The following is a 27538-nucleotide window of genomic DNA, read 5'->3' on the forward strand; positions in this document are numbered from 1 at the left end:
TCAAGGATTAAGGCTACATCGTCTGCAAATGCTTGCGTCTTGTAAATTTCCTTCCTGATCTTCAGTCCTTTTATTTCCTCATTAATTCTAATTTTCCGTAAAAGAACTTCTAAGGCCAAAATAAACAATAATGGGGATAGGGGGCAACCTTGCCTTACTCCCTTACTAATTTGGAATGTTTTAGTCCTATGCTCAGTGGCAGACTTAGCCAATCAAAGAACAAAGTTGATCAGCCTTAATCTTGGTTAGGTTCTTTTGAGATCTAGCACATTGAGGGACACCATCACAGTGGGTCATTCCATAGTGACCCCTAGCTTTGCTCCCCATAATGTCGCTAATGTTATCAAGGGGGTTATCCAGGGGACCCTCCATATCCCATCCCTATTATCTTGGGGAGTAAGAGGCCCCTTGGGTCATGACACCAGCTGTCCCCCATGAGAACATAATGCGGTGATGTCACAGCCCCTGGGGCAGAGATATAAAGGCAGAAGGGATGAGAGGGGAGCTGTGGAGAGTTGAGGAGAGTAGAGGATAGTTGAGTTCAGTTGAGTTGTGTTGAGCAGAGTAGAGCAGAGCAGAGCGGAGGGGAGTGTTCTACTTTGTCAAATACCTCGCTGAAGCCTTTCAACTTTTATTTCTAGTCTGTCTTTCACAGTTACGTTGTTGGTAGGTTGGGCTATAGTTTCTTTTTGCATGCAAAGAACGAGTTAAGCAACTCTGCTTTCTCTCTGCTGCCTGTAATTTCCTTGCCGTCTTCTCTCTTTAGGGGACTTTTAGTTTGGTTGCTGTGCCAAACCAGACAGTTGTAGAGGTACAAAGGAGAGACTCCCAAATTCCTCTGTAGATCAGCAGCTCCTTGGGCAGTCTGAGCTTGTTGACCCAGGAAGAACATGTGATAAATAGAGATAGATAGATAGACAACTAGATAGATAGATAGATAGATAGATAGATAGATAGATAGATAGATAGATAGATGATAGATGATAGATGATAGATGATAGATGATAGATGATAGATGATAGATAGATAGATAGATAGATAGATAGATAGATAGATGATAGATAGATAGATAGATAGATAGATAGATAGATAGATAGATAGGAGCACCAAGGACCCCTCCTTTCAACCTGGAGTTACAAAACTTCTCCTTTATTGACAGGATCTCCATCCAGTTCAAGAACTCCCTCTTCACGAGAGGATGGACCACATGCTAAAAAAGTTGCCCTTCTTGAAGAAGGAGGACAGCAAGGAGTCCCATCCACAAATTACGAATAATGACCCATGGCAGTGGAACAGTCACTTCTCTGGCTCCCACCCGTCCACTTCTTCGGCCACTCAAAGAACCACGCAGGTCTTGCCCCTTCTTGTAAAGGGTTCCCCAGCTCCAGTGGACATGAGCAAGAAGGTGCAGCCTCCAGCACTGGTGCTGCCAGAATTGGTGCGCAGGACCCCTCTGAGGGCTTCTCAGGGGGAAATGAAGCCTGGCCTCAAAGAGCCCCCTTCCTTGCCAAGGAGGCCCGAGAGGGAAAGGGCTCCGGGGAGAAAAAGCTCTCAGGACACCATCCTTCCCTCATATCCAGGTATAGATGCTACAGGGCTGGGCTACCTATGGAACCAGCCTTGTCCTATCACATCAGCCCACCCCACACAATCAATCCATCCATCCCTCCATCAATCAATCCATCAGGACAGAGCCAGAAGGGACCTTAGAGGTCTTCCTTCTCCAGAGACCAATTGCATTAAGCAATAAGTTTCTCTTCCTACCTTCTAGTGCTTTGGAAAATAAGTTGGCCCCCTCCTCTGTGTGCCAGCCCCTCAAATACTGGAAGACTGCTCTCATGTCACTAGTACACCCTTCCTTCCTTTTCCTAACTACCCAAATCCAAATCCTGCAATCGTCCTTCATCAGGTAGGGACGTTATGGTGCAGACTCCATCAGTCAAAGAGTTTCGACTGTGGGGCCTAGGAAGAGGGTCTTCTCTACCGCTGCCACTGTATTAGGGAACATCTTACCCTCAGAGGTGAGGAAAGACCCCTCCCTCTTAGCCTTTTTCAAAGGCTAGATCTAAATTATAAGATTACAACATCATGAAATTTCAAAGCAATAAAAAATTCCAATTCCATATATAAGATGGTTGTCTAAGGACAGGAAGATCAGGGCCTCGAGACTTATGACACGTTTGACCCCTCCCTCAGGCTCAGCCTGGTGATCCACTACGCACTCCTTGTCTCTCTCTGCTTTGAGAAGGCTTGTCCTGTCGAATTGCCCATCAATCTCTGTCTGTCTCTTCTTCTCAGAACTCTCTGACGAGTCTTTCAAAAATTTATGGGAGAGCAGGAAGCCATTAAAAGGCAGACCCGTCAAAGAAATCTTGGATCTCATGGACGAGAGAGAAATATTAGAGACCATCTTGGACCATCTTCGTCCTTTCCAGGTAAGCAGCTGGGTTTGTGTCGCGGTGGGCCCTGAGGTCCATCGTGGAGAGGGTCCAGAAGCCAGGGCTGCCTCGGTGGAGATCATTTATCCCAAAAGTAGACAAATGTAGTTATGGAGAATTTGCTGAACTAGGGGGTCCTTGCTGGAAGGATCATGGAACGACCATGGAATGATTGCCTCAACCATTTTGGACTCCACCTCAACATCAAGACAGGATACTTAGGGACTGTCACCACCCCTGGAATGCTTCAAATCAATGGAGAAAACCTAAAGAAGGTGGACATTTTTTGGTATCTGGGATCCCACCTCCAATGTCAATGGTGACATCAATGGCGAGGTGAGAGCAAAGGAGAATGCAGCCTGGATACGTTGGCGAGAACTCACCAGTGTGTTACTGGACAGACGAATGGCCACCCATCTTAAATCTAAGACCTACAAGACAACCATCCGCCCTGTTGCACTGTCTGGCACTGAATGCTGGGCAGCAGCAACAGGGACCGCAAGCTCTCTGCATGCCACGGAAATGCGAAATGGTCCTGAGTGTGAGAAACAGTCCATTTTTTTCAGTTGTAAACTATCCTTTATAACTTCGAACAGTCAGTAAATAAATGTTCTGACCCAAACACGACAAACCCTCTGAAGTGAACTCAAAGATTCCTTTATGAGGAGAGCCAGCAGCCCCGACAAAAAGTTTCTCTCTCACCACAGGCTAACAAGTCCATCCGGCAGGGAGAAGAATCGTTGTCTGCCACATCTATTCATCTCCGCCCCCTGCCTTTTATCCCCAGAGCTAGGGAGGGGCTTCGCTAGCAGTGGTGGCTCGTCTGTCCCAAGGACCGGCCCATAGATTTCCACTGCTCTCCTCTCCTCTGCCTTCTGTGTATCCGCGCGTCAGGCACTGGACCCAGATGTTCCTCCTCTTCCTCATCCACCTCCAGACCTGCGGTCTGTTGACTCACCATCTGAGGGCTGACGGATGGCCCAGGCTCCTCCTCTGTCTCTCTCTCTGCCAGCCCCATTCCCTCTTCCCCCTCGGAGCTCTCAGGTTGCCTTGATGCTGGCCCTGACTCCCACGCCTCCTCCTCCTCCTCCTCCTCCTCCTCCTCCTCCTCCTCCTCCTCCTCCTCCTCCTCCTCCTCCTCCTCCTCCTCCTCCTCCTCCTCCTCCTCTGATTCGGCTGCTGGAGGGCCACAACAATAAATGGTGATAAATCAAGTTCTCACAATTTGTGGCAGAGATTTTCCAACCGTTCATCTCAAAAGCTGCCTCTGCTCCAGCTGATACAATCCGGATGTTCCTTGTTACGTGCTTCGTGTCTGTCCCAGCTAGAAAAGTCAAATTACTTATAATATGCATCCAGACGCAGAAGGGAAACCAATCCTCCCCTTGGAAACACACAGAAAGCTGTTCCTTCCTCTGCTCCTTCACTTTCTCACAACTTCTTTTTTGTTGTTCTTGTTGTTGTTGGCAAAGCAGATTCCTTCAGACCACAAACTGCCCAGGAGGAAAAGAAGCGCATTGCCGCCCATCGACCAGAAGCAAAGCACGTCCCAGGTCTTGTCTAAAGACAAGGTAAATATGCGGAGGTTTTACACTTTTAGGGCCGCAGTTATCTTAGATGCAACATCAGAAGAGGACAGCTTGCCATGGCCAACTCACCGTGGCTGCCCACGAGCCACAGCAGACTCACCGCGGGTTAATTCAACCATTCCGTTCTCTCCAATAATGTTAAAAATCATTTTAACATTTGTCGTTTATGTTTCATTTGTCCCTCCTTTGAGGCCTCCTTTCTTTGACGCTTCTGTTCCACCATTTCCTCGATATTAGACAGACAATGAATAATAGAACTACAGACTTGGAAGGGGGCCTTGGAGGTCTTCTAGTCCAACCCCCTACTGAAGGAGGAAACCCTTTCCCATTTCAGGCAAACGGTTGTCCAATCTCTTCTTAAAAGCTTCCAGTGATGCAACACCCACAACTTCTGGAGGCAAACTGTTCCACTGGTTAATTGTTCTCACTGTTTGGAAGTTTCTCCTTGGTTCTAGATTGGTTCTCTCCTTGATAAGTTTCCATCCATTGTTTCTTGTCTTGCCTTCGGGTGCTTTGGAGAATAGGCTGACCCCCTCCTCTTTTTGGCAACCCTTGAGGTATTGGAACCCTGCTATTAGTGTAACTCTTGTTCCCTGGTGAGTTGGCCACGGCAAGTAGGCCATGGCTAGTTGGCCATGGTTAGTTGGCCAAGCCAAGAGGGCCATGGCAAGTTGTCCCAATCCACCACGGAGAGCTAATGCATGTAAAAAGATGAAGCTGCCAGATCTCCACAGAAACCATAAAGGATCTCAGGACGGCCAAACAGAGAATCAGCAAAGGGCACCTATGGGGATGGGGGAGGGGGGTTAAAGTAGCTTTTCAAGAAGAAGAAGAAAGTCAAAATGGCAATTATTGACTTATTAGATTCGTATGCTGCCCATCTCCCCGATCAGGTCACCCAGGACCAGTTTCCGTGTGCTTGACCACACGGAGTCCTTTTCTGATCCTAATTTCTCCTATATTTCCTTTTCCTGGCCGTTTGGTGGAGCTCCCTAGGACTCACGGACTCTTTTTCCCACCTTCAGATTAGCCTCTACAAATATTATGGCGTTAAACTGCGAAACTCAACACAGAAGGACCTGGTGACGGAACAGCTCCAAAGCCTTCTAAGTTTTTCACTCCAGGAAGAAACAGACCGAGAGGTGAGTGGCAGTGGGATGCCTGCGGGGGCTGAGACCTCCATCTTTGTGGGGTCCTTGGGGCTCTCTGAGCTTGGATGTTTTCTTGCAGACGTTTAGTGACCCAACTAGGTCACCTCATCAGTGCCAGAAGAGAACAGGTTTTGCAGAATAGAGGTGAAGGGAGGAGGAGGAGGAGGAGGAGAATTGTGGGGTCCTTGGTGCTCTCTTAACTTGGTTGTTTTCCTGTAGATGTTTCATGACCCAGCTAGGTAACATCATCAGTGCTAGAAGAGAATGGGGGTTACAGAGAGGAGGAGGAGGAGGAGGACTGTGGGGTCCTTGGTGCTCTCTGTGCTTGGTTGTTTTGTTGCAGACATTTCATTACCCAGCTAGGTAATTTCATCAGTGCTAGAAGGGCCTGGGGTTTGCAGAGAGGAGGAGGAGCAGGAGGTGGAGAAGGGGAGGAGAAAGCGGAAGGTAAAGACAAAGGGTTAGGTGCAAATAAGAGCCTTGGTGGTGCAGCGGACTAAAATGCTGTTAAGTAGCACTTAGCTGCCAGCTGCCGGCAATTACTGTGAGTTCAAATCTCACCAGGCTCAAGGTTGACTCAACCTTCCATCCTTCCGAGGTAGGTAAAATGAGGACCCGGATTGTGGGGGCAATAAGCTGACTTTGTATTAAAAAGAACACCGCTTTGGGGGGGGGGGGAAAGACCTACTAAGCAGGTCTATACAAAAGTATGAAGGCTATTGCTTAACGCATTGTAAGCCGCCCTGAGTCTCCGGAGAAGGGCGGCATATAAATCGAACCTATAAATCAATAAATGTCCTAATTCACAAACATCGCTTTGCCTAGGGAATCTCGGAATCCATTCGAATGGCATCCTTTTGCCACCTGCCTGAGATTCTGGTGGCCCTGGAGGAGGCTGGCCAGTTCAGGCAGACAAAAGGACCGTTTGCAGTAGAAGCCCCCATTGAGGTAAGACCAGGGATGGGGTTGCAAGGTCTGAAACTCAGTGCAGAAGGAGGCTGGGGGATTCTGGGAAGGAGAGTCCAATGTGCTTAGAAGGACTTAGGCTCCAGGCTGTCTGGTCTCCTCAGATTGGTCATAGATCTCGTAGATGTAGGTGGTGCTGAAATTCTCCATCTCCATCTCCTGGAGAACTATTTTATAAGGCTAGAGAAGATTAGGAGCTGCCCCAACAAACACCTCGAGTAGACCCAAAGGTGCTTTTTCCAAAGGCTTGGGCTTGGTTTTTTCCTGAAGACATTTCGCTTCTCATCCAAAAAGCTTCTTCTCTTTTGACCCAAGTCAGACCTGAAGAAGCTTCTGGGATGAGAAGCGAAACCTCTTCAAGGAAAAACAAAGTCCAGTTGCCTTTGAAAAAGCCCCTTTGGGGCAACCGTGACCTGGATGACTAAGAAGCTCCATCAGTTTCCATCCATTGCTTCTTGTCTTGTCTTCTGGTGCTTTGGGAAAGAGTTTGACCCCCTCGTCTTTGGACTGACAGGACTCACAGACTCTCTCCGAGAGATGGATTCGGACCACATTAATACTCTGCTATGGCCAGGCAGTCCTGGGAGCGCAAGTAGAGGACATGATGCCTTTCCTGGACAACATTGTCTCAGAAATACTCTATCAGTATTCCAGCATGAAAAAGGTAGGCAGGTTTCCACCCTCTACTTCTCTTAATGCTGAGTTTAATCACAAGAACAATTATAATCCGGAGTCCTTAGCTTGTTTGATTTCTTAAAGACATTTCATGACCCAACTAGCATGTTGTGGGAGAGGAGGAGGAGGAGGAGGAGGAGGAGAATCTATGGTCTTGTTGCATTTATTATCCTCAAGGCAGCGCTCCTGCATTACACTCTTTCTTCCTTTCCACACAACAACTCTGTGACGTGTTTTGGATTGAGACTGGCCCCAACTCACCTAGCTGGCTCTCGTGCCTAGGGCGGGACTTGAACTCACAGTCTCCTGGTGATTGGCCCAAAGACAGTTGGCCCTTTTCCCTAAGGAGGAACTAGAACTCACCATCTCCTGGTGATTGGCGCAAAGTCTCTCAGCTGCCTTTCATCCTAAAGTGGGACTAGAACCCAGAGTGTCCAGTGATGTTTTGATTGGGGGCCCCCAGAGTTCAACCAAAGACAATCGGCTACGTAAAGGTTTCAGTAAATAAATACATCCTCTTCCTTCTGGTTTCTTTTCATTCCCACTGGGGTTTTCCAGGACGAAGGGCTGAAGAAAGCCTTCATGAGGTCCATCATCATGATCACCAAAGCTGTTGCCAACAGCAGGAGGCAAGACCTCGATTTGCCCCAGAAACAGGAACTGGTCACAAACATCGTTGTAAGTGGGGAGAGGGGGGGAGGCAGGTGCTCCTGGGCGTCTTTCTTTTTGGAAGTGAATTTGAACCGAATTGAATGCCAATCAATGGAGCCTGAAAGGTTTTGTTGCTAAGTGGGACATTTGTTAAGGGAATTCTGCCCATTGTACGACCTGTCTTGCCACCGTTGTTAGCCGAATCATTTTCGTTCAGTTAATCGCACGGCTGTTAAGGGAATCTGGCTTCCCAATTTTATATAGGTCATCAAGAGGCCACAGTTACCCACCCCTGACTTAAATCATGGTCACGGGACACTGCAAACTGCCATCAATGCAAGCTGGTGGCCAAGTGACCGAAATGGGGTCACAGGATCGCTGAGGAAGGGGCGCCTCTCGGAACTTGGCATCTGGGTCATAAGTAGTCCTGAAGAGATCCCTCAAAACTTTAAATGGTGGCTAAGTGACCAGTTGTAAGCTGGGGACTTCCTGTGTCAACCAGAAAAATCGTAGGGCTGGGAAGAGGGCCAGCTGGAGGGTGGCCATATCTCAGGTTCTTTCTTAGATGGGTTTCCTTCTCTTTTCAGGAAGTCATTGAAGATGAGCCCGCGAGACCCTTGTCCATCGAAAATCTCCATCAAGCGATCATCACCATCACCTGCATGAGGTATGTACCTGCCGAGAGACAGAGAGAGAGAGAGAGAGACAGAGAGAGAGAGAGAGACAGAGGAAGGAGGGAGGGAGAGAGAGAGAAATCCTGCATCCTGTTTTGGTCACCACAATATAAAAAAGATGTTGAGACTCTAGAAAGAGTGCAGGGAAGAGCAACCAGGATGATGAGGGGAGTTCTGATATTTGAGGGGCTCTCAGAGAGAGGAGGGGATCAACTTCCCCTCCAAAGTAGCTGAGAGCATGATGAGAAGCGATGTAGGGAAGCTTATCAAAGAGAGATCCAGGAGAAATTTCCTGACACCGAGAACAATCCATCAGTGGAACAGTTTGCCTCCAGAAGTTGGGGGTGCTCCATCCCTCGAGGTTTTCAAGAAAAGAGGAGACAACCATATGACTGGGATGGTTTAAGGACCATCAAGCAAGGGTTGGAGTAGAAGACCTCCGAGGTCCCTTTTAGCCTAATGAGTCTATGATCTTCTCACCCTCCTCCTCTTTTCTCGTCTTTCATCAGCCGTATGAAGCCCCCCTTGAACTCCGAGATGAGGTCTAAAGTGGTGAGAAAAAGCATCCAGAAGGTGTTTTCCTTGCCGGCTTACCTGGTGACAAAACTGAACGTGAACGGCCCAGGACAACCAGCTCAAACTCAGGTGAGCAGTCCAGATGGAGCCAAGCCATCTGAGATCCACCTGGAAATAAGCATGATTCAAAATCTCCTCCAAAACTCTGGATCCATCCATCGAGCCCAATGTCCTTTTGTTCCTTGTGTTCAGCCGAGAAAGCATTTCCTCCAACTCTGGAAGAAAAACCAGCCCTGCAAGACGGGCCACTCCGTTGATTGCAGAAGGGTGGACTTCAACTCCCAGAAGTCCGTGGCTGGCTCAGGATTGTTGGGCGTTGCAGTCCACCAGTCGTCCTAAAAGGGCCATAAGTTCCCCAGCCCTGGATTTCTTCCTCTTTCTTCCTTTACACCACTTCTTCCTTTAGATATTCTTTTTCTCCTTCTAGGATTTTTATGACCAGATGGTGACCACCTGCAACACCATGCTCACCGCCTTGCTGTCCGAGGCTCCCAATTTGGATTCCCTGCAGGATGTCTTGACGGTAAAGAGTGATTCTTTCTCGGGGTTGGTCAGCCAGATGTTTAGGCTGGATTTGGCGATTCTGTCCAGCTGTCGAGCCCCTCCCAAGGACCCGGGATAGGCAAATGTGGCTGTTGGGTGGACAACTCGTCCCATGGGACAATTCAACCATTCAATTTAACTCATTTCAATAGTTAAAAAATGATGTTCATTTTTGTCATTTACATTTGTTTTGTCCCTCCCCTGGCATCTTTTCACTAATGATTCTATTCCACTATTTCTCTGATATTCGTGTCTCTCTTGTCCCACGGCAAGGAGGGAGGGAGGGAGGGAGGGAGGAGATGATAATAAGAGTGAGGGAGGGTCTCAGGGAAGTCCACAGGTACCCCTGACACGAGAGACGTTGAGCTGGCCACTCCCACCTCGGCCACGCCCCCCTCGAGGTCAAACACAACCTTGATTCGGCCCTCCATGAAATCGAGATTGACACCCCTGTCATAGAGCCTCGCAGCTGTTCCGAGTAAAGCTGCCTTCTGCAATTGACCGATGCAGATTATGTCGATGCCGATGGGATTCATTTTAGCAACAGAAATTTTGGACTCATTGTGGTCATAAGTCGAGGACTACCTGTATTTGTGATGGTTGCAGCATCCTGGGGGGGGGGTCACCTGAACACCATTGGCGAACTGCCCAACTGGCTTCCGACAAGCCAAAGTCTACGGGGAAAGCGAGATTCAGCTAATGACTGCATTATTCACTTAAGGACCACAGGGATTCGTTCAACCCTGGCAAAAAAAGGTCATAAAGCCAGTCACAAGTCGCCTAACATCCACCTTGGTAAGCACCCCAAATTCTGGTCGTAAGTCAAGGACTACTTATACAGGAAGTCCTCGACATACAGCCATTCATTTAGTGACCGAGCTGGGATGCTGCAACCGTCATAAAGATGAGTCATTGGCCAAGTGTTCAAATTTTGATCACGTGACCATAGGGATGCTGCAATGGTCATAAGTGTGAAGAATGGTCGTAAGTCCCTTTTTCAGTGCCATTGTAACTTTGAACAGTGACTAAATACTAATAGCACTTAGACTTACATACCGCTTCACCGTGGTTTACAGCCCTCTCTAAATGAGGACCCAGGTTCTTCTCCTATCTGGGTCCTCATTTGACCGACCTGGTAAGGACGGAAAGCTGAGTCAACCTGGAGCCGATCAGGATGGAACTGCTGAACTTCTGGCAGTTGGCAGAATTAGCCTGCAATACTGCGTTCTAACCACTGTGCCACCACGGCTCTAAATGAACTGTTGTAAGACTAGTTGTATTCCAGAAATCTTCAATTGCTACTCTAGTTTTCAGTCTAAAATAGACCTCAATTGACCAATGTCTCAAATTTGTTGAGCTCCTTAGATTTTCTCCCCAGTCCTGGCAACTTCTGTGGCTCTTCCAACTGTGAATCACAAATTCTTCCTTTCCTCCTCCTCCTTTGTTTTTCCTGGCAGCACATTAATCCCTGGATTGAATCTCCCAAGAGACACGAGAGAGAGAGGGCCATCAAGAGCATCAGACACCTCCTGAAGTTCGTTTCTGAAAACGTCAATTTCGACGTAAGTCACCGTTTGGGATGCGCAGTGAGATGTTTTCAAAGAAAGGAAGAAAAAGAAGAAAGTCCTGCTGCCTTTTGGAAAAAGCATCTTTGGGATGTGACCAGGAGGATATAAGGAGTCCCGCTTGATGAAGGGGTTGGAGGAGAAAACCTCCACAGTCCCTTCCAGCAATTGAGGTTCTGGGATTCTAAGGTTCTATGATTCTGGGATTCAAAGATTCAGAGATTCAGAGATTCAGAGATTCAAAGATTGTATGATTTAGAAATTCAAAGATTCTATGATTCTAAGATTCTATTATTCAAAGATTCTAGGATTCACTGATTTTATGAATCTATGACTATGATTCTAGTCTACTAAGATTCAAATATTGGATAATTCTAAAATTCTAAGATTTTATGTTTCTAAGATTCTGTGATTCTAGAATTCTAAAAGGTAGGATTCTAGGATTCTGTGGTGCTATGGTTCCTATGCTCTGATTTCAGTTGGCTGAAACCTTCATGAGCCCCCCTTCTCATCTTTCCCCTCCTTTTTGCTTCCTTTCATTAGACCACAGGTGACTTTTCTTTGCTGGGACAGCTGGTGGCTTTGCTGGGCCTGCACGTTGGCGACACCAGCAAAGAAGTTGGCCAGACGTCCGCAGAGGCCGCCTACCACCTCCACCACCTCATCATGAGCAAAATGGGTGAGAAAGTTGGACTCCAAGGGCTGCCAGGAGCCCAGGGATGCGCACTGCCCAGGAGAGCACTGGGTGGCACAGCTTGTGGCGTGACCAAGACCCCGGTCGTTTGCCTGGGCAGAGATGCCTGGAATTGGCCGTTGGTATTGGCACCTCTCAGGGCCAGGGGTCATTTGAAGACTGAGTTTCTCACGTTAAGTGGATCCGTTAGGCCAGTGGTCGGCAAACTCATTAGTCAACAGAGCCAAATATCAACAGTACAACGATTGAAATTTCTTTGGAGAGCCAAATCGGTTAAACTTAAACTAGATAGGTAGGTACATTGTTATTAACTTAATTAGGGTACTCCTAAACTGGCCTTTGCTAAGAACGTCCTCAATCTGATGGAGGTACGTTCGCTGAGGTCGACCCCTTCCATCTCTCCCATCCACACTCGTCCTGTATACTTCTTTCGTCTATCTCCTTTCGTTCATCCTCTTTATATGTCCAAACCATCTCCTCGACACTACATCTTCTTTCACTCCACAACATTCCCTAAAATTAACTTAATAAACTTTACTTAAAGTTTTAAGTCTTAGTTAAACTATAGGTACGTTGAATAAAACTTGATCTCATACTTAACAACGATATTATTTATTGATAAAATTAAATTTCTTACAATTGACCTTACAATATCCATAAAATTAAATCATGACAATGACTGACAAACACTAATGTGAACAATGGCCTTGCATCTCCTTGGAAAGTTTGAGTAAGTCAGGTTTGTATGTTGTTTTTAATTTTAGGCACGATTACAGGTTCTCATCAATAAGACAACTTCTCAATTTACTCTTGATAAGGTTCATGCTTGAAAATGATTGTTCGCATAACCATGTAGACCCGAATAAGGAAAAAACAGCAAACGCTATTTTTTTCAGTTGATGATATGAGTCAGGAATACTATTCCAGGTGTTAAAAATCATCATATCTTCCTTCTCCGGGTCTTTCAAAGCAGACCACTTGTGCTGTGAACTAAGTTCACATTTATTTTTCTCCAATATTTCTGTATCAGCACAAAGACGTTCAAATTTCGAGCTCCACAATTCTTTGTTTTTGAAATCCAGCAATTGCATTTCAAAGTTGCCAATGTCAATATTAAAGGGAGAAACATTTAATTCTGTTACAGTAGCATTAAGAGGCTTTTTAACAAAGGCTAACGTCGCTTTGCTGTTTCTGAATTCCTGAAACCTGTTGAGAAAAGCTTCCCTCATATTTAAAAGTGTTGTTTTGAAATAGCAAATGTCAATATCAGAATTATTTTCTTGGCGATGTTTCAACAGGCTTGGAAAGTGAATCGAAGTTTCTCTTTCAAAATCTTGAGCAAAAAGAGATCATTGGTTTTCGAATGAAATAACTTCTTCTAACATCGAAAAAATGGTGTTTCCTTTCCCCTGTAGTTTACGATTAAGCTGATTCAGATGAGATGTAATGTCTACCATGAAATAAAATTTTTGGATCCACTGATCGTTCGTTAGTTCTGGATAGCGAATCCCCTTCTCAAGGAGAAATGCTTTAATTTCTGTTAATAAGGAAGCGAAACGTTTCAAAACGTTTCCTCTTGATAACCAACGTACCTTGTTATGCAGCAGAAGATCGGCGTACTCGCTCTCCATTTCAACTAAAAATCCTTTAAATTGGCGATGATTAAGAGGTTTAGTTATAATGGAGTTGATAATCTTAATCACCAATTCCATAACTTTGCAAATTTCTTCTGGAAATGTCTGAGCACAAAGCGCTTCTTGATGAATGATGCAATGGTAAGTAAGTACCTCGTGATTAATTTTTTCTTTCAAAATAGCAACAAACCCGTTTCTTACGCCGGTCATACTTTTCGCCCCGTCTGTTGAAATTGAGAATATTTTATCGAGTGGAATATGATGTTTTTCAATGTACTCAATTACAGCTTTGCTATGTCCTCTCCACGTGTTTGACCTTTGAGTGGCAATAATCCTAAAATTTCTTCTTTAGGACCTGTAGATGAAATAAATCGTACAAAAAGTGAAACTTGAGCTGTATCATTTATGTCACAAGACTCGTCAACTGCTATTGATAAAGCTGAAACCAATTTAAGATCTTCGACTTGCTGGTTGGTTATATTCGAAGACATTTTGACTGTTCTGTCTTTCACTGTTTTAGCAGACAATGGTAACTCTTTAATTTTTTTTAGAATATCGGCTTTGTTCTTAAAATCCCGAAATAGCTCTTCGGATGCATTTATAAAACAACTTTTTATGTATTTGCCGTCTGTATATGGTTTTCCTCTCTTAGCAATCTTTTGACTAACCACAAAACTTGCAATATTAACATTGTTGGAAGATTGAATCCAGTAATCAAATACAGAACTTGATTTTTCTTGACTCTTCTGAAGTTCCTCAACTGCTTTCTTCCTTGCATCACCGACAGGATATTTACTACTGAATGGCATGTGTTTAGTTTTAAAGTGTCTCTCCAAATTTGATTTCTTGTTATGCACCAATTTTTCCTGACAAATGAGACAGGTCGGAAGGCCATTTAAGTTTTGAACAAACGCGAAAGTCTCGGTCCATTCAACTTTAAATTCATGGTTTTCGTCTTCCGTTTTTCTTTGCTTTTTCTTTGTAGCCATGTCAAACAGGGCACCTAAAAAAATGTTTCATTTTATAATAATAAAGCCACCAACACAAAATAATTACAATTCTTAAATTGATGACAAAAATACCTGTAGGATTTGCAGCTGGTTGGAAAAATACAGGTAACTTTATGCTCCGAGTAGTTACTTTTGTCACCCGCGCGTGATTTGCTGGCTCACTCAACTCGTGCATGAATCGCGTGCGCCTCTCCCACGCTGCGTATCCCATGGCCCACCTGCGCCGCGTCTCCCGTCTCCCGTCTCTCACCCGCAAGACACCCCCACTTCTTCTAACGCCACTTCTTCAGAATAGACTCGCCCAGGCCGAAAACCGACTTCTGCGCATGGGCCACGAAGTTCCAATCGCACTGTGCGTGCGCGCCCGCAGGTGGTATTTTGTGGAAGAGCCATACTCAAGGGGCCAAAGAGCCGCATGTGGCTCGCGAGCTGCAGTTTGCCGACCACAGAGTTAGGCTAGGCATCTGCCATCAGCCAGCCTGGGCTTGTGAGTCTTGGCACATGGATTGGGTCTTAGCGTGTTTTGCAAAGCCACCTTTTAGTCATTGGATGGCTGCATGTATTGCAGGGAGCCAGAAAACGGGTTAACCAAGTTACGGGTTGAGTGGGCATTGTTAAGGAAAGAGCTAAAGAGGGTTTATAATTGCAATACATTATTTGTTAATTTTATAGTTTCAACCCCATTTTACGTGTCTTCTAATTTTTAATTGGGAGCCGTCCACAATCGGTTGAAAGACAGGCACTTATATCAATGGTTTACCTAAAGAAAAGGATCGGTTAAATTTGGCTAGTTAAAAGCTTAACCCAGTGGCAACTTTAAGCCATGTGGATTTCAATGCCCAGAATTCCCCAGGCAGCACACAATCAATTCACAACCTAATGCTTCATTTGCACATCAGACCAAGGTAGTCTGGGTTAAATCCGGTTAGATTCATTCATTCGTTTGTTCATTCGTTTGTTGGTTCATTCCTTCATTCCTTCATTTATGTAATTTGTCTCTTATGTAGCCCTATATTTCCCCTCCATTTACAGTCCCATCTATTGTGTTAACCTAGAAAAGGGGTTACAGGTAGTCCTTGACTTACAACAATTCATTTAGTGACCATTCAAAGTTTAACCGGCACTGAAAAAAAGTGACTTGTGATTGTCTTTCACACTTACGACCGTTGCAGCATCCCCATGCTCACGGGATCAAAATCTGGACACTTGGCCACTGACTCCGATTTATGACGGTCGCAGTGTCCCAGGGTCATGTGATCCCTTTTGTGACCTTCTGCCAAACAAAGTCAATGGGGAAGATGGATTCACTTAACAACCGGGTTGCTAACTTAACTGCTGCGGCAATTCACTTAACCAGGTTGGCAAGAAAAAAAATCGCAACCTGAGGCAAAACTCGCTTCATAACTGTCTTGCTTAGGACTCAATTGTGGCCGTAAGTCGAGGACTGCCTGTAATTGGACCACTAAAGAGGTCATTGTACCTGTTTCGTTCCTGATCAGTGAGATAAGAGAAAGGGGGGGGCAGAGAAAGAGGGAGCGAGGGGGGAGGAGGAGGACTGGTGTCTCTGAGCTTTGTTGTTTTCTTGTGAAGGTTTCATGACCCAACTAGGTAACGAGAAAACCACCGAGCCCAGAGAGCACCAGGGACCCCTCAGGTCAGCCCTGAGCTACAGATCTTCTCTTCTGTTGGAACGACTAAACCGGCCGTCAGACGAAGGATGTTCAGAAGTTCCGAATGCCAAAATCTGACCACCTCTTGTTTTCCTCCCTCCAAAGCCAAAGAAATGGATGAGAAACCTAGAAACAAGAAGGGGAAGGTCGTCACTTGGCTGAGGGAAGACTTCTCCTTTTCGGGCCCAACAATATTTTATAATAACGTCTCCAAAATGGCTACGGTACGTTTTCGTTCAGCATTTTGCCTGGCTTCTTACTGACCTTCCTTTTTCTCCTCCTCTTGACCTGGAGATACTCAAAAAAGTCAATATCACAGTGGGGACGGCAGGCTCCAAAGGCCGGAGGGTGGATATCCATCCCCCACAATGTCTAGGAGCAGGCAATCTCGGCTGCCATGTTGGCTTCTTTCACCCACATCCTAATATCACGTGGTGGATGTCATGGAATACGGCCTGCCTCTCTACATGGGGTGCTGTCCCCAGATACGGGTCAAAGTCTCTGGCTTGTCAAAACCCTGATGCATCTCTTCATGGTCTCCTTTTCTTCTTTCCGATAGGCCTTTGGCGAGCATCTGAGCCCGTCACAAATAAACGACCTGATCTTAAAAGCCCTGGCAGCTCTGACACACCTGGACAAAAACATTTCACACACTGCGGGACTCCTGCTCAATTCGTTCTTGGAAGAATGTGGGATGGAAATGGAGGAGGTAAGAAAATGGCAGGGTTTGGAGCAAAAGGGATAGAGGAGATTTTGTAGAAAAGAAAGATGAGAATGGGTGAGACCTTGTTGACTTGGTGACAACACTTCGGCTGGATTTAAGAAGGCTAGGGTTGGATGGAGACCACCAGGTAATCTTAGGGCTGTTGAGAAAGTTGGTCATCCCTTGGATTTCTCTTTTGCCATAGCTGCCCATGATCCTCAAGGAGATCTACCGACGTCTCCCGAAGATCTTGGACCCTGCCACCAAACAACAAACGCTAAAGGCAGTGTGTCACCTGGCGTCCAAACGGGTGAACAAAGTCGTGGATATTCTCCTCGAGTGCTCGGTGGCGTGCGATGGGTAAGAAGAACCTCAAGGAGATGTGCCTCCTGTTTTCTTGTACTCTACAGAGATTCTCAACCATTTGCGATAGGGGTGAATATCTGTAGCTTGGGGTGGGCAGGTCATGTGCTGATTGGGGGGGAGGTTGCATTGGGTTGGTTGAGGGCCAGTGCAGTCGCTGGTTGGCTGTGCAGTCGATCTGAATTCTGAGAGCTTCCTAGGCTGGTTGTCTCCACCATCCAGGTCATGATTGTCCCAAAGGTGCTTTTCCAAAAGGCAGTTGGACCTCCTTGGTTTTTTAACTTTCTTGGTCGCCACACTGTAGAAACAATGCAGAGACTCTGAAAGAGTGCAGAGAAGAGCAACGAAGATGATTAGTGAACCGGAGCCTAAAACATATGAAGAAGAGTTGCAGGAATTGGGTCTCTCTAGTTCGATGAAAGGAAGGATTGAGGGGGGACAGGATAGCAGTGTTCTGATATCTGAGGGGCTGCCACAAAGAGGAGGGGGTCAACCTATTTTCCAAACCACCTGAGGGCAGGACAAGAAGCAAAGGGTGGAGACGAATCAAAGAGAGAAGCAACCTACAATGTGCAGAACTTTCCTAGCAGTGCAAACAATTAACCAGTGGAACAACTTGCCTCCAGAAGTTGCGGGTGCACCATCACTGGAGGTTTTCAAGAAGAGATTGGACAGCCATTTGTCTGAAATGGGATAAGATTTCCTGCCTGAGAAGCGGTTTGGAGTACAAGACCTCCAAGGCAGGGGTGAAATCCTCTGGTTTGGTCTGGTTCGCCCGAACCGATAGTAATAATTGCTACTGTTTGCCCGAACCGGTAGTAAAAAAAAAACGCTTTAAAACGTACGACAATCAGCTGTGCCGGGCAATGTCGGAACCTTTTTGTAATTTCTAATTTCAGCATTTTTTTACTACCAGTCAGCTGTGAGAAAATCAGCTGTGCCTGATTGTCTGTGAGGTTCCTGTTTGTTGCAGGGGCCATTTTGTGTAAAGTCCAGCTGCTTCTGCATTGTATGTGAGTCAGTTGTGTAGCTTTTGTGTTACTTTTGTGTAAAGTGTGATCGTTTGCTTTTGAGCTCTCTGTGATTCAGTGAGGTTCTGCATTGTGTGTGAATCAGTTGTGCAGCCACGCCCACCCGGACACATAACCACCAAGCCACGGCCGCCTGGTCATATGACCACCAAGAAACGGCCACAGAACCGGTTGGGAACATTTTTGAATTTCACCACTGCTCCAAGGTCCCTTCCAACTCGGTCCTTCTGTGAAAAGCACCTTTGGGTTAATTCTGTAGACACACTGCTCCTAGAAACCTCCCCCCCCTTGACCAGTTCTGGGTTCTCTGGCACTTCCGGTGGCGCAGAGGCCCTCCTTTGAATGGCTCCTAGACAAACGGTTGCAAGTCGAGAACTACCTGTAGCTTTATTTTTTTCCATGCCTTAAAGCAGTTCATTTGGCCATCGGTTCTCTAACCCTTTCTTCCGTTGGGGGGGTTAATCTATCTGGAATGGCCGTCTCTTTGAAAATGGGGAAAGAATCTGATTTTTTTCCCCAATCCATTTTTCCACCTGCACAGAAGTGCCAGGGAACTGTGGAGGGCGCTGGCTGCAGACCCCTATGCTAACCTGAAGATCATGAAGCCCCTCCTCAAAAGGCTTGATGACCACGAGCCCAGCACCGAAGCTATTGGGAGGGGAACAAGCAAATCCATCATGCCCATTGCGGTAAGCCCTCAACCGGTGGCTCTCCTTTCCTGAGATCTGCAGGTGGGCCAGGCCTGAGGAAAGGGGGAAGGGGCTGAGCAGAAGAGTCACCCTCGGGGGTCTCCTCATCAGGAGCAGGCACGCCCTGGCTGGAGGGAGGCAGAGGGCAAACTGGTGGGGGCTGAAATCGGAGCAAAATTTGACGTAAGCCCCCCTTCCCCCCAAAGTGCCCCATTGAAAGTAGAGGCATCTGTGGGCTTCCTCACCAGAACAGCTTTGATATTCATCCATCCATCCATTCATCCACCCATTCATCCAGCCAGCCAGCCAGCCAGCTCTATCATCTATCCACCCATCCATCCATCGGTTCATCTATTCATTAATCCATTCATTCATGTATCCGTTCATTGATTTATTCGTTTATTCATACATTCCTTCATTTATTCATTCCTTTACTCATCTAATCATTCATAATTCAATTGATTCCTTTATTCATTTCTTACGTTATTTCTTACAGAAATAACTAAAAAAGAGTTTGATTTAAGAAAATACATGATAGGAACCAACAAAGGCAAACACCCAACGGAGTACTTTGTGTCATATCTTATTTTAAATATTCTTAATCTGTATTTTTATTATGTGTTATATTGTTTTATTACATTGTTGTAAACTTCCCAGTGTCAGATTGCTCAGATGGCCGGTGGAGAAATTTAATTAATTAAGACCAATAGATTTGTAGTCCAGGTTTGAACTGTGGGGTCCTTGGTGCTTACTGAGCTTGGTGGTTTTCTTGCAGATGTTTCCCGACCCAACCAGTCTAACCCTACCTCTAAGCCTAACTCTTCCAGCACTGATGAGGTTACCTAGCTGGGTCATGAAACATCTGCAACCAAAACATGAGGATTTTTTTCTCTCTCTGGGCACAATGAGAATGTATCTGCCGAACAAAACTCTGCATTGGCGACAAGAAGGGCATCCAGCCAGGAAAGCCTCAGCTCCATTCAGTTGCCCAGACTCCACCCCGCAAGGGATTAGGGGGTCGTTAAAAGAAGAAATAGATGATGATGAGGAATCTAAGTAACCTGATGAGCCCGAGCTGACTCTCCTCTCCTCCTGTTTCTAGGCCACCAATGCGCTCTCCTTCCTCCTCTCGCTTCCTGAGGCAGCAACCATTGTCCAGCATAAGTTCTCCAGCCTGCTCCTGGCGCTCGTGACGCACATCTATTTTCTGCTGGGAGCAGGCAAGAGCGGGTCAGAACAGACCTACCATCTGGGGTAAGGAATCTCCTGGGCCCAATCTGGATCCTTTCTCCATTTCTGCAAAGCTCAGGAAACAGTCATTAAGTGAACTTTGTCCCATTTTGCAACCTTTCTTGCCAGAGTGGTTAAGTGAATCATTGCACTGGTTAAGTCCCATGGTCGTTAAGTGAATCTGGCTTCCCCGTTGACTTTGCTTGTCAGAAGGTCCCAAAAGGGGATCGCGTGATTCTGAGACACTGCGACCGTCATAAATATGGGTCAGTTGCCGAGAGTCTGAATTCTGACCACATGACCATAGGGATACTGTAACGGTCGGAAGTGCAGGGGGATCAGCTGAATGATTGGCACCAACTCTTCTGCCTTTGTTTCATTTAGCAACGCAGTCAAAGCCGTCAAACACCTCATCTTGCGCACCGGCTATCAGGAGGAGTTCAAGGACTTAGATATGGTTCAATGTTGGGCGATGCTGATGAGTCCTGAAAGTGTGTTTGAAGGCATTTTCCACCTGGTCCGGTAAGAAATTAAAAGTCAAAAGAGCTTGGCTACGAGGGGCAGTGGGTGAGAGAGGGAGGGGAGGCAGAGGGAGAGGAGGAAGAAGAGGAGGCAGAGAGATAGGGGGAAGGGGAGAGAGAGGGAAGGGGAGAGGGAGAGGGGAGAGGGGAGAGGGAGAGAAAGAGGGAGAGAAAGAGGGAGAGAGACACACAGAAGGCAAAAGTGAGAGAGAGGAAAGATTAGAGGGGAGGAGAGGGAGGGGAGAGGGAGAGGGAGAAAGAGAGAGGGAGGGTGAGAGAGAGAGAGGGAGGGTGAGAGAGAGAGAGGAAGGGGAGAGGGAGAGAGGGAGGGTGAGAAATTCTCTAAATGGAGTAATTCATTGAGTAATTCATTTATCGATCATTCAGCTCATGATTTCTCTAGCTTGGTGATTTTCTTCTCCCTAACCAGCAGATCTTGTCTGACCTCTCCATATTTATTCTCTTAGGATCTTGTTCAACTACTCGAAACATGAGCTGAAGGTCATGCTCCGACAGGCTGAGACCTACGTGCGCCACCCCGATTTAAGACACAAAACCATTGGGATGGTTTTCTTTTCGGAGGTGAGGAGACCTTGAGATGCACCCCAACCTTCTGGAGCTCAAGGAAAGTTGCCCAGGGTTCAACAGAACTTTATGGTTAGAAACTAGAAGTTGTGGGTTCTCCATCACTGGAGGTCTTGAAGAAGAAACTAGACAGCCATTTGTCTGACATGGTAGAGGTCTCCTGCTTCACCAGGGGGTTGGGCTAGAAGACCTCCAAGGTCTCCTGGTATTCTGTTAATCAGTGGAATGGCTTGCCTCCAGAAGTTGTGGGAGGGAGGGAGGGAGGGAGGGAGGGAGGGAGGGAGGAAGGAAGGAAGGAAGGAAGGAAGGAAGGAAGGAAGGAAGGAAGGAAGGAAGGAAGGAAGGAAGGAGATTGAGGGAGGGAGGATGGGAGGAAGGGAGGAAGGAAGACTCAATGACCCCAAATTCCTTTTACTTTTTGCATTATTTTTTGTATTCTTGCAACTATCATTTACACTACCTATCAGACAGTCACAAAAGGGATGACGTAACCTCGAAACACTGCGACCGTCATATATATATATATTTATATGCCGCCATTCTCCCGAGGGACTCAGGGCGGCTTACAAAAACAATATCCAATACAAATCACAATAAATTAAAATCAACAACCCAATTAAAACAATTTAAAATTATAACAATGTACACCCATAACGGATCAGTTAAGTTGACGAAAGAGCCACATCTTCAACTCAAATATGGACCGGCAAGTACCCAAATTTTGATCACATGACCATGAGGATGCTACCATGGTCATAATTCTGAAAAATGGACGTATCTCTTTTGTCAATGCCGTTGTGACTTTCAGCGGTCACTAACCGAGGACTGTGTTTATTTTCTTTTTCTCTCCCCGTAAGGGCTGAAAGTGGCATCTTTAGTCGAGGCTCTCAGGGAAGTTCTCTTCCTTGGCTTGGCTAACGCTCCATATCTCCACTCTTCTTCTTCAGCTGCTGTTTCACCCGGAAATTTGCCAATTCTTTGTCATCCAAGACATCCTCCAGGTGCTGAAGGAATGGATGACCCAGCCATATCCGCTGATACAGACTTTCAGCGTTAGAGGACTGGGGAACCTCATCCAACACCCGTTTGAGGTAAGAGATGGGGGGCAGGAAGGGAGTGGCTTCCAAGGTAGTAGCAGGTGTGACCTCGCTCTCTGGGAAGTCTACAAGGCTGGGAAGGAGAGAAGAAGGAGAAGAAGAAGGCAACCAGCAGAAAGAGGACAGCTAGAGTGGTGTCTCTTCTACAAAGATGGCTGCAACCCTGGAAGATCTGAAGGTGCAAGTAGAGGCCAGATCCTCTTGGAGGACATTTGTCTGAAATGGTATAGGGGTTCTGGCTTGAGCAGGGGTTGGACTCGAAGACCTCCAAGGTCCCTTCCATCTCTGGTATTCTGTTAAGGACCAGGGGAGACCTGAGAGCAGTCTTCCAGTATTTGAAGGGCTGCCCCAAAGAAGAGGGGGTCAACCTATTCTCCAAAGCCCCTGAAAGCAGAACGAGAAGCAGCGGAAGGGAACTAATGAAGGAGAGAAACAACCTGGAACTAAGGAGAAATTTCCTGACCCTGAGAACAATTCATCCTTGGAACGACTTCCCTCCAGAAGTTATGGGTGCTCCATCACTGGAGCTTTTCAAGAAGAGTTTAGATAACCATTTGTCCAGCAGAGTCTAGGGTCTCCTGCTTGAGCAGGGGGTTGGACTAGAAGACCTCCAATTTCCTTTTCAACCCTCTTCTTCTATGCTCTGTGGCCTTCTCTTGCGTTTGTCATGATCGCTGTGAGACTCAGAGAACTCCAGTGACCGTTTAATTGCTCGTTTCTTTCCCTGCTTCCTCCAGAAGAACATCTTGGAACCCCTCTTGATGCCAGTGCTAAACTGCGCTTGTCACGAACAGAAGACCTTGGCAAAAGAAGCTATAAGGACCCTGCATTTCCTCCTCAGGAACCTCGATATCAAAACCCATGCGGTGAAGGCAGTCAACCTCATTCCGCTCCTTCTGAAACATTTTCATGATGTAAGTCAACCAAATCATAACAAACTGGTTTTCCACCTCTCTCTCCCTCCCTCCCTCCCTTCCTCCCTTTCTCCCTCTCTTCCCTCACTCTCTCCCTCTCTTTCTCCCCCTCCTCACTCCCTTCCTCCCTCTCTCTCTCTCTCTTTCACTCTCTCTCTCTCCCTCCTCCCTCCCTCCTTCCCTCCCTCCCTCCTGCACTCCCTTTCATTCTCCCTCTCCCTCTATCTCTCTCTTTCTCCCATAAAGATGGGAGAAAGTCCAGAAGGAGCTGCTAAGATTGAACAACTCTGGTCTAGATCAGGATTTCTCAACCTTGGCAACTTTAAGAGGTGAGGACTTCAACTCCCAGAACTCTACAGGCAGCATACTGGAGTTGGGCTCCCCATCTTTGGGGCAACCATGACCTGGATGATTGACCATCTCCATGGACATTGAACTGGGAATAGGTGTGCTCTGAACTTGTGTGTTCTCCTGCAAAATTCAAGAAACTTCTGCATGGCTATTCTGCTATTGGAGGGACTAACCTGTCTCTCTTCCTTCGTAGGACGACATCGAACTGAGGAATACCTCCATCACCATTTTCGGCATGCTCCTGAAAGGACTGAAGGAGTTACGGAACAGTAATATGGCCGAAAACATCCTGAACAGCCTTATTCCCCTCCTCATACAACTGTCAAATGATCGGACGAAAGAGGTGAGTTGAAGGGCTGGCTAACCTGAGCTCCTGCTCTGATCATGCTACCTTCACAGAGACCACTCTGTACCCCCATCTTCACTCAGAGCAACGTGGTTGTACCACGTGGACACTCTGGAGAATGCAAAGACATTGTAGACAATCCTGAAGTTGTGGGGTCCTTGGTGCTCCCTGAACTTGGTTGTTTCCTTGAAGACCTTTCATGACCCAACTAGGTGACAGGATCTCCCTCTTTCCTCCCTCGGCCAGGTCTCCAGGAAGACCCTCGACTCCTGCGTGTCCTTTATGAACTGGGGGGGCTTTCCCAGCAACTTGTTTGACTATGAAATGTACACCAGTCTTCATAGCATGTACTCCAACATCTGCTACGTGGTTGTAAGTAGGAGCCAAGCTGGCCTGTTTTCTTCCAGATTAGAGTAAACTAACCGTTTATTTCTTTATTTTGTCCTGCCTTTCTTATTTTGATAAATAGTTCAAGACGGTGGGCATCCCTAATACTTCTTCTTTTCTTCACAACAACCCTGTGAGGTGGGTTGCCCTGAGAGAGAGGGACTGCACCAAAGTCACCCAGCTGGCCATCGTGACTAAGGAGGGACTAGAACTCCCAAAGTCACCCAGCTGGCTTTCATGCCTAAGGCAGGACCAAAACTCACCATTCCCTGCTCATTGGCCCAAAGTCACCCAGTCCGCTTGCTTGCCCAAGGGGGGACTAGAACTCACCGTCTCCTGGTAATTAGCCAAAATCACCCATCCAGCTTTCATGCCAAAGGCGGGACTAGAACTCTCAAAGTCACCCAGCTCACTATCATGATGAAGGCGGGACTAGAACTCACCGGTTCCTGGTTTCTTGCCTGAGGCGTTAAGCACTAGACTCAACTGACTAGAGGGATTCTTCTTGGGTTTTTGCTCTCTCGGGAACAGCAGAGGTTCCATGCAACCATGAGGACTAGAAACCTTGCTGGTTTGTGGGTTTGAGGATTGGAAATGGCAGTTTGTGGGAAAAGGAAATTAGGACATAGAGGGGGGCAAAATATAAATGCATTTATAAGTTTAGAAGCCATTTCCTTATCATTTTTCTTTCCCTTTTTTTTTCTATTTTCTTTTTTCACTATCTGCTATTTTTCTTTATTTTCCTTTTTGCTTTTAATTTGGATAAAACTGTCTCTAATAACATAAATATCAATTAGTATAGTAAAGTATAGCATAGTATAATAATGTCACAGTTTAGTACAGTACAGTAAGTTGTTGAGGACATGAGGACTAGAAACCTAACCAAGAAAGCAGCCCCTTGGTAAAAAAAAAAAAAAAAAAAAAAGGAAGCTCTATACTTCAGCCCTGTGAGGTGGGTTGCCCTGAGAGAGAGGGACTGCACCAAAGTCACCCAGCTGGCCATCGTGACTAAGGAGGGACTAGAACTCCCAAAGTCACCCAGCTGGCTTTGACCAAGAAAGCGGCCCCTTGGTTAAAAAAAAAAAAAAAAGCTCTATAGTTCATTGGCTTCTTTGTTGCCTTGTTTTCCCCAGATGAATAAATGCAAGCAAAACCTTCCTGCGATGTTGGATCAGATGCTGGGATTCCTGAGGAGCCGGAACTCTTCCCATCGCGAGGCAGCTGCCCTCTTAATTGGTAATCACCAATGCCAACTCTGGAAGGAGGGCAGGAAAACCCAAGACAGGCGGGCGGCCTTGTCACCAAAAGAATCTATGCAGAATTAAGCCATGTCGCTTAATCAGACTGGAAGCTGCTCTTATACCGTGTGGCTTCTCCGGAACGGCTACGATCGCGCAACAGTTTCTCAGGCAGTTCCTGCCCTCTTTCTTAAGGGTATCGCTGCCGTTGTTAAGTTAGCCACATGGTTGTTAAGTGAATCTGGCTTCCTCCCGGATTTGGCTCAGCCGAAGATCGCAAAAAGTGATCTTTGACCCCCAAGACACTGTAAGCGTCATAAATACGAGTCGGTTTGCCAAGCATCCGGATTTTGATCTTGATGTGGCAACGCTTCTAAGGGTGAAAAGCAGTCGTAAGTTCCTTTTTTCAGTGCCATTGTAACTTTGAATGGTCACTAAATGAACTGTTAGAAGTCGAGGACTACCTGGCCTGTATCCCTCTGTCTTGTATAGGCAAACCCACAGCCGTGGCTTTTTCTCTGGAAATATTTCCAGCTGGCCTCCCATTCTAGTATTAACTGGATTCAAGGCTGCTTAGATTTTTTTCCAAGATGATGGTTGTTTGCACAGTCCTAGAACATAAAGTAATAGAGTTGGAAGGGACCTTAGAGGTCTTCTAGTCCAACCCCCTGCTAAAGCAGGAGACCCGATTCCATTTCAGACCAGTGGCTGTCCAATCTCTTCGTTAATCTCTTCTTGAAAGCCTCCAGTGAGGCCTGGAGACAAAAACGGAGGAAGAACGGCTACCCCTCGTCCTTCTTATTATTAGACAGACCCAATCCCTGGAACCATCCCGTAAAGTCCCAAAGCGACTCTTCCAAGTGGAAACCAATGAATTGCGTGTTTTTTTCCTGAATCAGTCGATTTAGCCGTCTCTGTTAACCCCACCAACGTTTTCTTTTTACGTGCCCAGGCTGCTGCGCGCAATACATGCAACCGGAAGTGATGACTTCAAAACAAATGAAAGAAGTTTTCCTGGGTGAGTTTCAAAGTTCCCTCGCTTGAAACAAGGAGTTTTTCTCCAGAAGCTCTGTCGCTGATCAGGGCTGGTTCTCACGGTTGATCCCGGAAATCCTTTGTTTTCTGGATTCGTTTCAGGTCTCCAGGATCTGCAAGGCGATTCCGAAGCCTCAGTGGCTCAGGCTGCAGCTGACTCAATGCAAGAAATCTTTCGGCAGTGTGGCCATCTGATCAAGCCGGGTCTTGTTAGTAGTCAACTCCTCTCCAAAGGCATCAGGAGGATCTCCGAGACCAAGCAATAATAGTTTCATAGTTTCATAGTTTCCATTATTGTCATGGCACCTCATAGAATGAAATTAAGTGCCATCCTCACTGTATATTATACTTTTTAAAAACCCTATAAAAATAAAACAAAAACACACTTCCTTCACATTGTATGCAATTGAATTAAAAAACCCTCGTATTGTATTAATATTGCACTGTACGTAGAATTGTAGAGTTACTGCTCTGGGATAGAAGCTGTTTTTCAGCCTATTTGTCCTTGTTTTTATTGTCCTGTACCGTCTGCCAGATGGTAATAGTTCAAAAAGAGGGGGGCCCAGGATGAAATGGATCCTTAAGGATGCTTTGAACTTTCTAAAGCCAGCGGGAGCTATAAAGCTCTTCCAAAGTGGGGAAGGGGCAACCCATGACCCTCTGGGCACCTGCCTTCCAGCTGGTCTTTGGGGAAAGCGAGGAAGCGTGAAGATAATTCTTACATCGCGAAGGACCACGAAGGAACGTCGCAGAAAGAAGACCTGGCAGGGAGATTGTGGAAACAGGCCCTGGAGATAGACAGAACAATTTAATGTCAGAGAGAGGAGAAGGTTCCACGAGAAGGTCACAGAGCCACAGGTGCTATTGGAGAAGGGTGGTAGCAACCATCAACCATCGATGATATCTGGAACATCTCCACTCTTGCTCGTCTTCCAACAGAAATAGGAACGCCTAGAGTAGGGCAGATGCAGAGAGCTGAACACTCCGTGGGGGGAGATCTAATGTCCTCCAAAAAGATGCTCATTATTATCCACATAGATGGAGCATTGAATAAAAGCCTTCGGGAAAACCTCTGGATCCCAAAGGCGTCTTCCCATGGGCCCTGATCTCCTTTGGAAAGCATGCGACGTTTCTCAACTTAGTTTGTTAAGCCAGAAGGTGGCCGAGCACTGGTCCCCTCCTCATATCTGTTCCTGGCAGTCCTTTCAACTT

The 27538-nt window shown here is 46.5% G+C and overlaps 2 protein-coding genes across 2 annotated transcripts; both read left to right on the top strand.

Moving 5' to 3' along the window:
* The first annotated feature begins 479 nt into the window (after positions 1–479).
* On the top strand, positions 480–24604 carry LOC117659266 (maestro heat-like repeat family member 5). Its single transcript, XM_087880794.1, has 24 exons — positions 480–666; positions 1160–1580; positions 2299–2435; positions 3914–4009; positions 5053–5169; positions 6004–6126; positions 6659–6808; positions 7378–7497; positions 8058–8137; positions 8654–8789; positions 9148–9243; positions 10721–10825; positions 11372–11507; positions 15942–16060; positions 16396–16545; positions 16745–16899; positions 18475–18622; positions 19725–19876; positions 20237–20374; positions 20841–20955; positions 21906–22049; positions 22793–22969; positions 23514–23663; positions 23913–24604. Exons 2-24 carry the CDS (start codon positions 1199–1201, stop codon positions 24081–24083), a joined length of 3297 nt encoding a protein of 1098 aa, XP_087736920.1. The 5' UTR covers positions 480–666; positions 1160–1198; the 3' UTR covers positions 24084–24604.
* Positions 24605–25005: 401 nt separating this feature from the next.
* On the top strand, positions 25006–26715 carry LOC148111593 (maestro heat-like repeat-containing protein family member 6). Its single transcript, XM_087880792.1, has 3 exons — positions 25006–25289; positions 26244–26309; positions 26429–26715. Exons 1-3 carry the CDS (start codon positions 25187–25189, stop codon positions 26590–26592), a joined length of 333 nt encoding a protein of 110 aa, XP_087736918.1. The 5' UTR covers positions 25006–25186; the 3' UTR covers positions 26593–26715.
* Positions 26716–27538: the final 823 nt, after the last annotated feature.

This window comes from Pantherophis guttatus, chromosome 18 (assembly GCF_059756535.1).
Source record: "Pantherophis guttatus breed Tessera chromosome 18, ASM5975653v1, whole genome shotgun sequence".
Lineage (NCBI taxonomy): Eukaryota > Metazoa > Chordata > Lepidosauria > Squamata > Colubridae > Pantherophis > Pantherophis guttatus.

Bases quoted from the DNA above. Each gene is read 5' to 3' on its own strand.
- LOC148111593 (XM_087880792.1), top strand. From the start codon at position 25,187: ATGAATAAATGCAAGCAAAACCTTCCTGCGATGTTGGATCAGATGCTG. The intron at 25,290-26,243 runs GTAATCACCAAT...TTACGTGCCCAG, and splicing joins GGCAGCTGCCCTCTTAATTG to GCTGCTGCGCGCAATACATG. The intron at 26,310-26,428 runs GTGAGTTTCAAA...GATTCGTTTCAG, and splicing joins AATGAAAGAAGTTTTCCTGG to GTCTCCAGGATCTGCAAGGC.
- LOC117659266 (XM_087880794.1), top strand. From the start codon at position 1,199: ATGGACCACATGCTAAAAAAGTTGCCCTTCTTGAAGAAGGAGGACAGC. The intron at 20,956-21,905 runs GTGAGGAGACCT...CTTCTTCTTCAG, and splicing joins GGATGGTTTTCTTTTCGGAG to CTGCTGTTTCACCCGGAAAT. The intron at 22,970-23,513 runs GTAAGTCAACCA...CTTCCTTCGTAG, and splicing joins TTCTGAAACATTTTCATGAT to GACGACATCGAACTGAGGAA.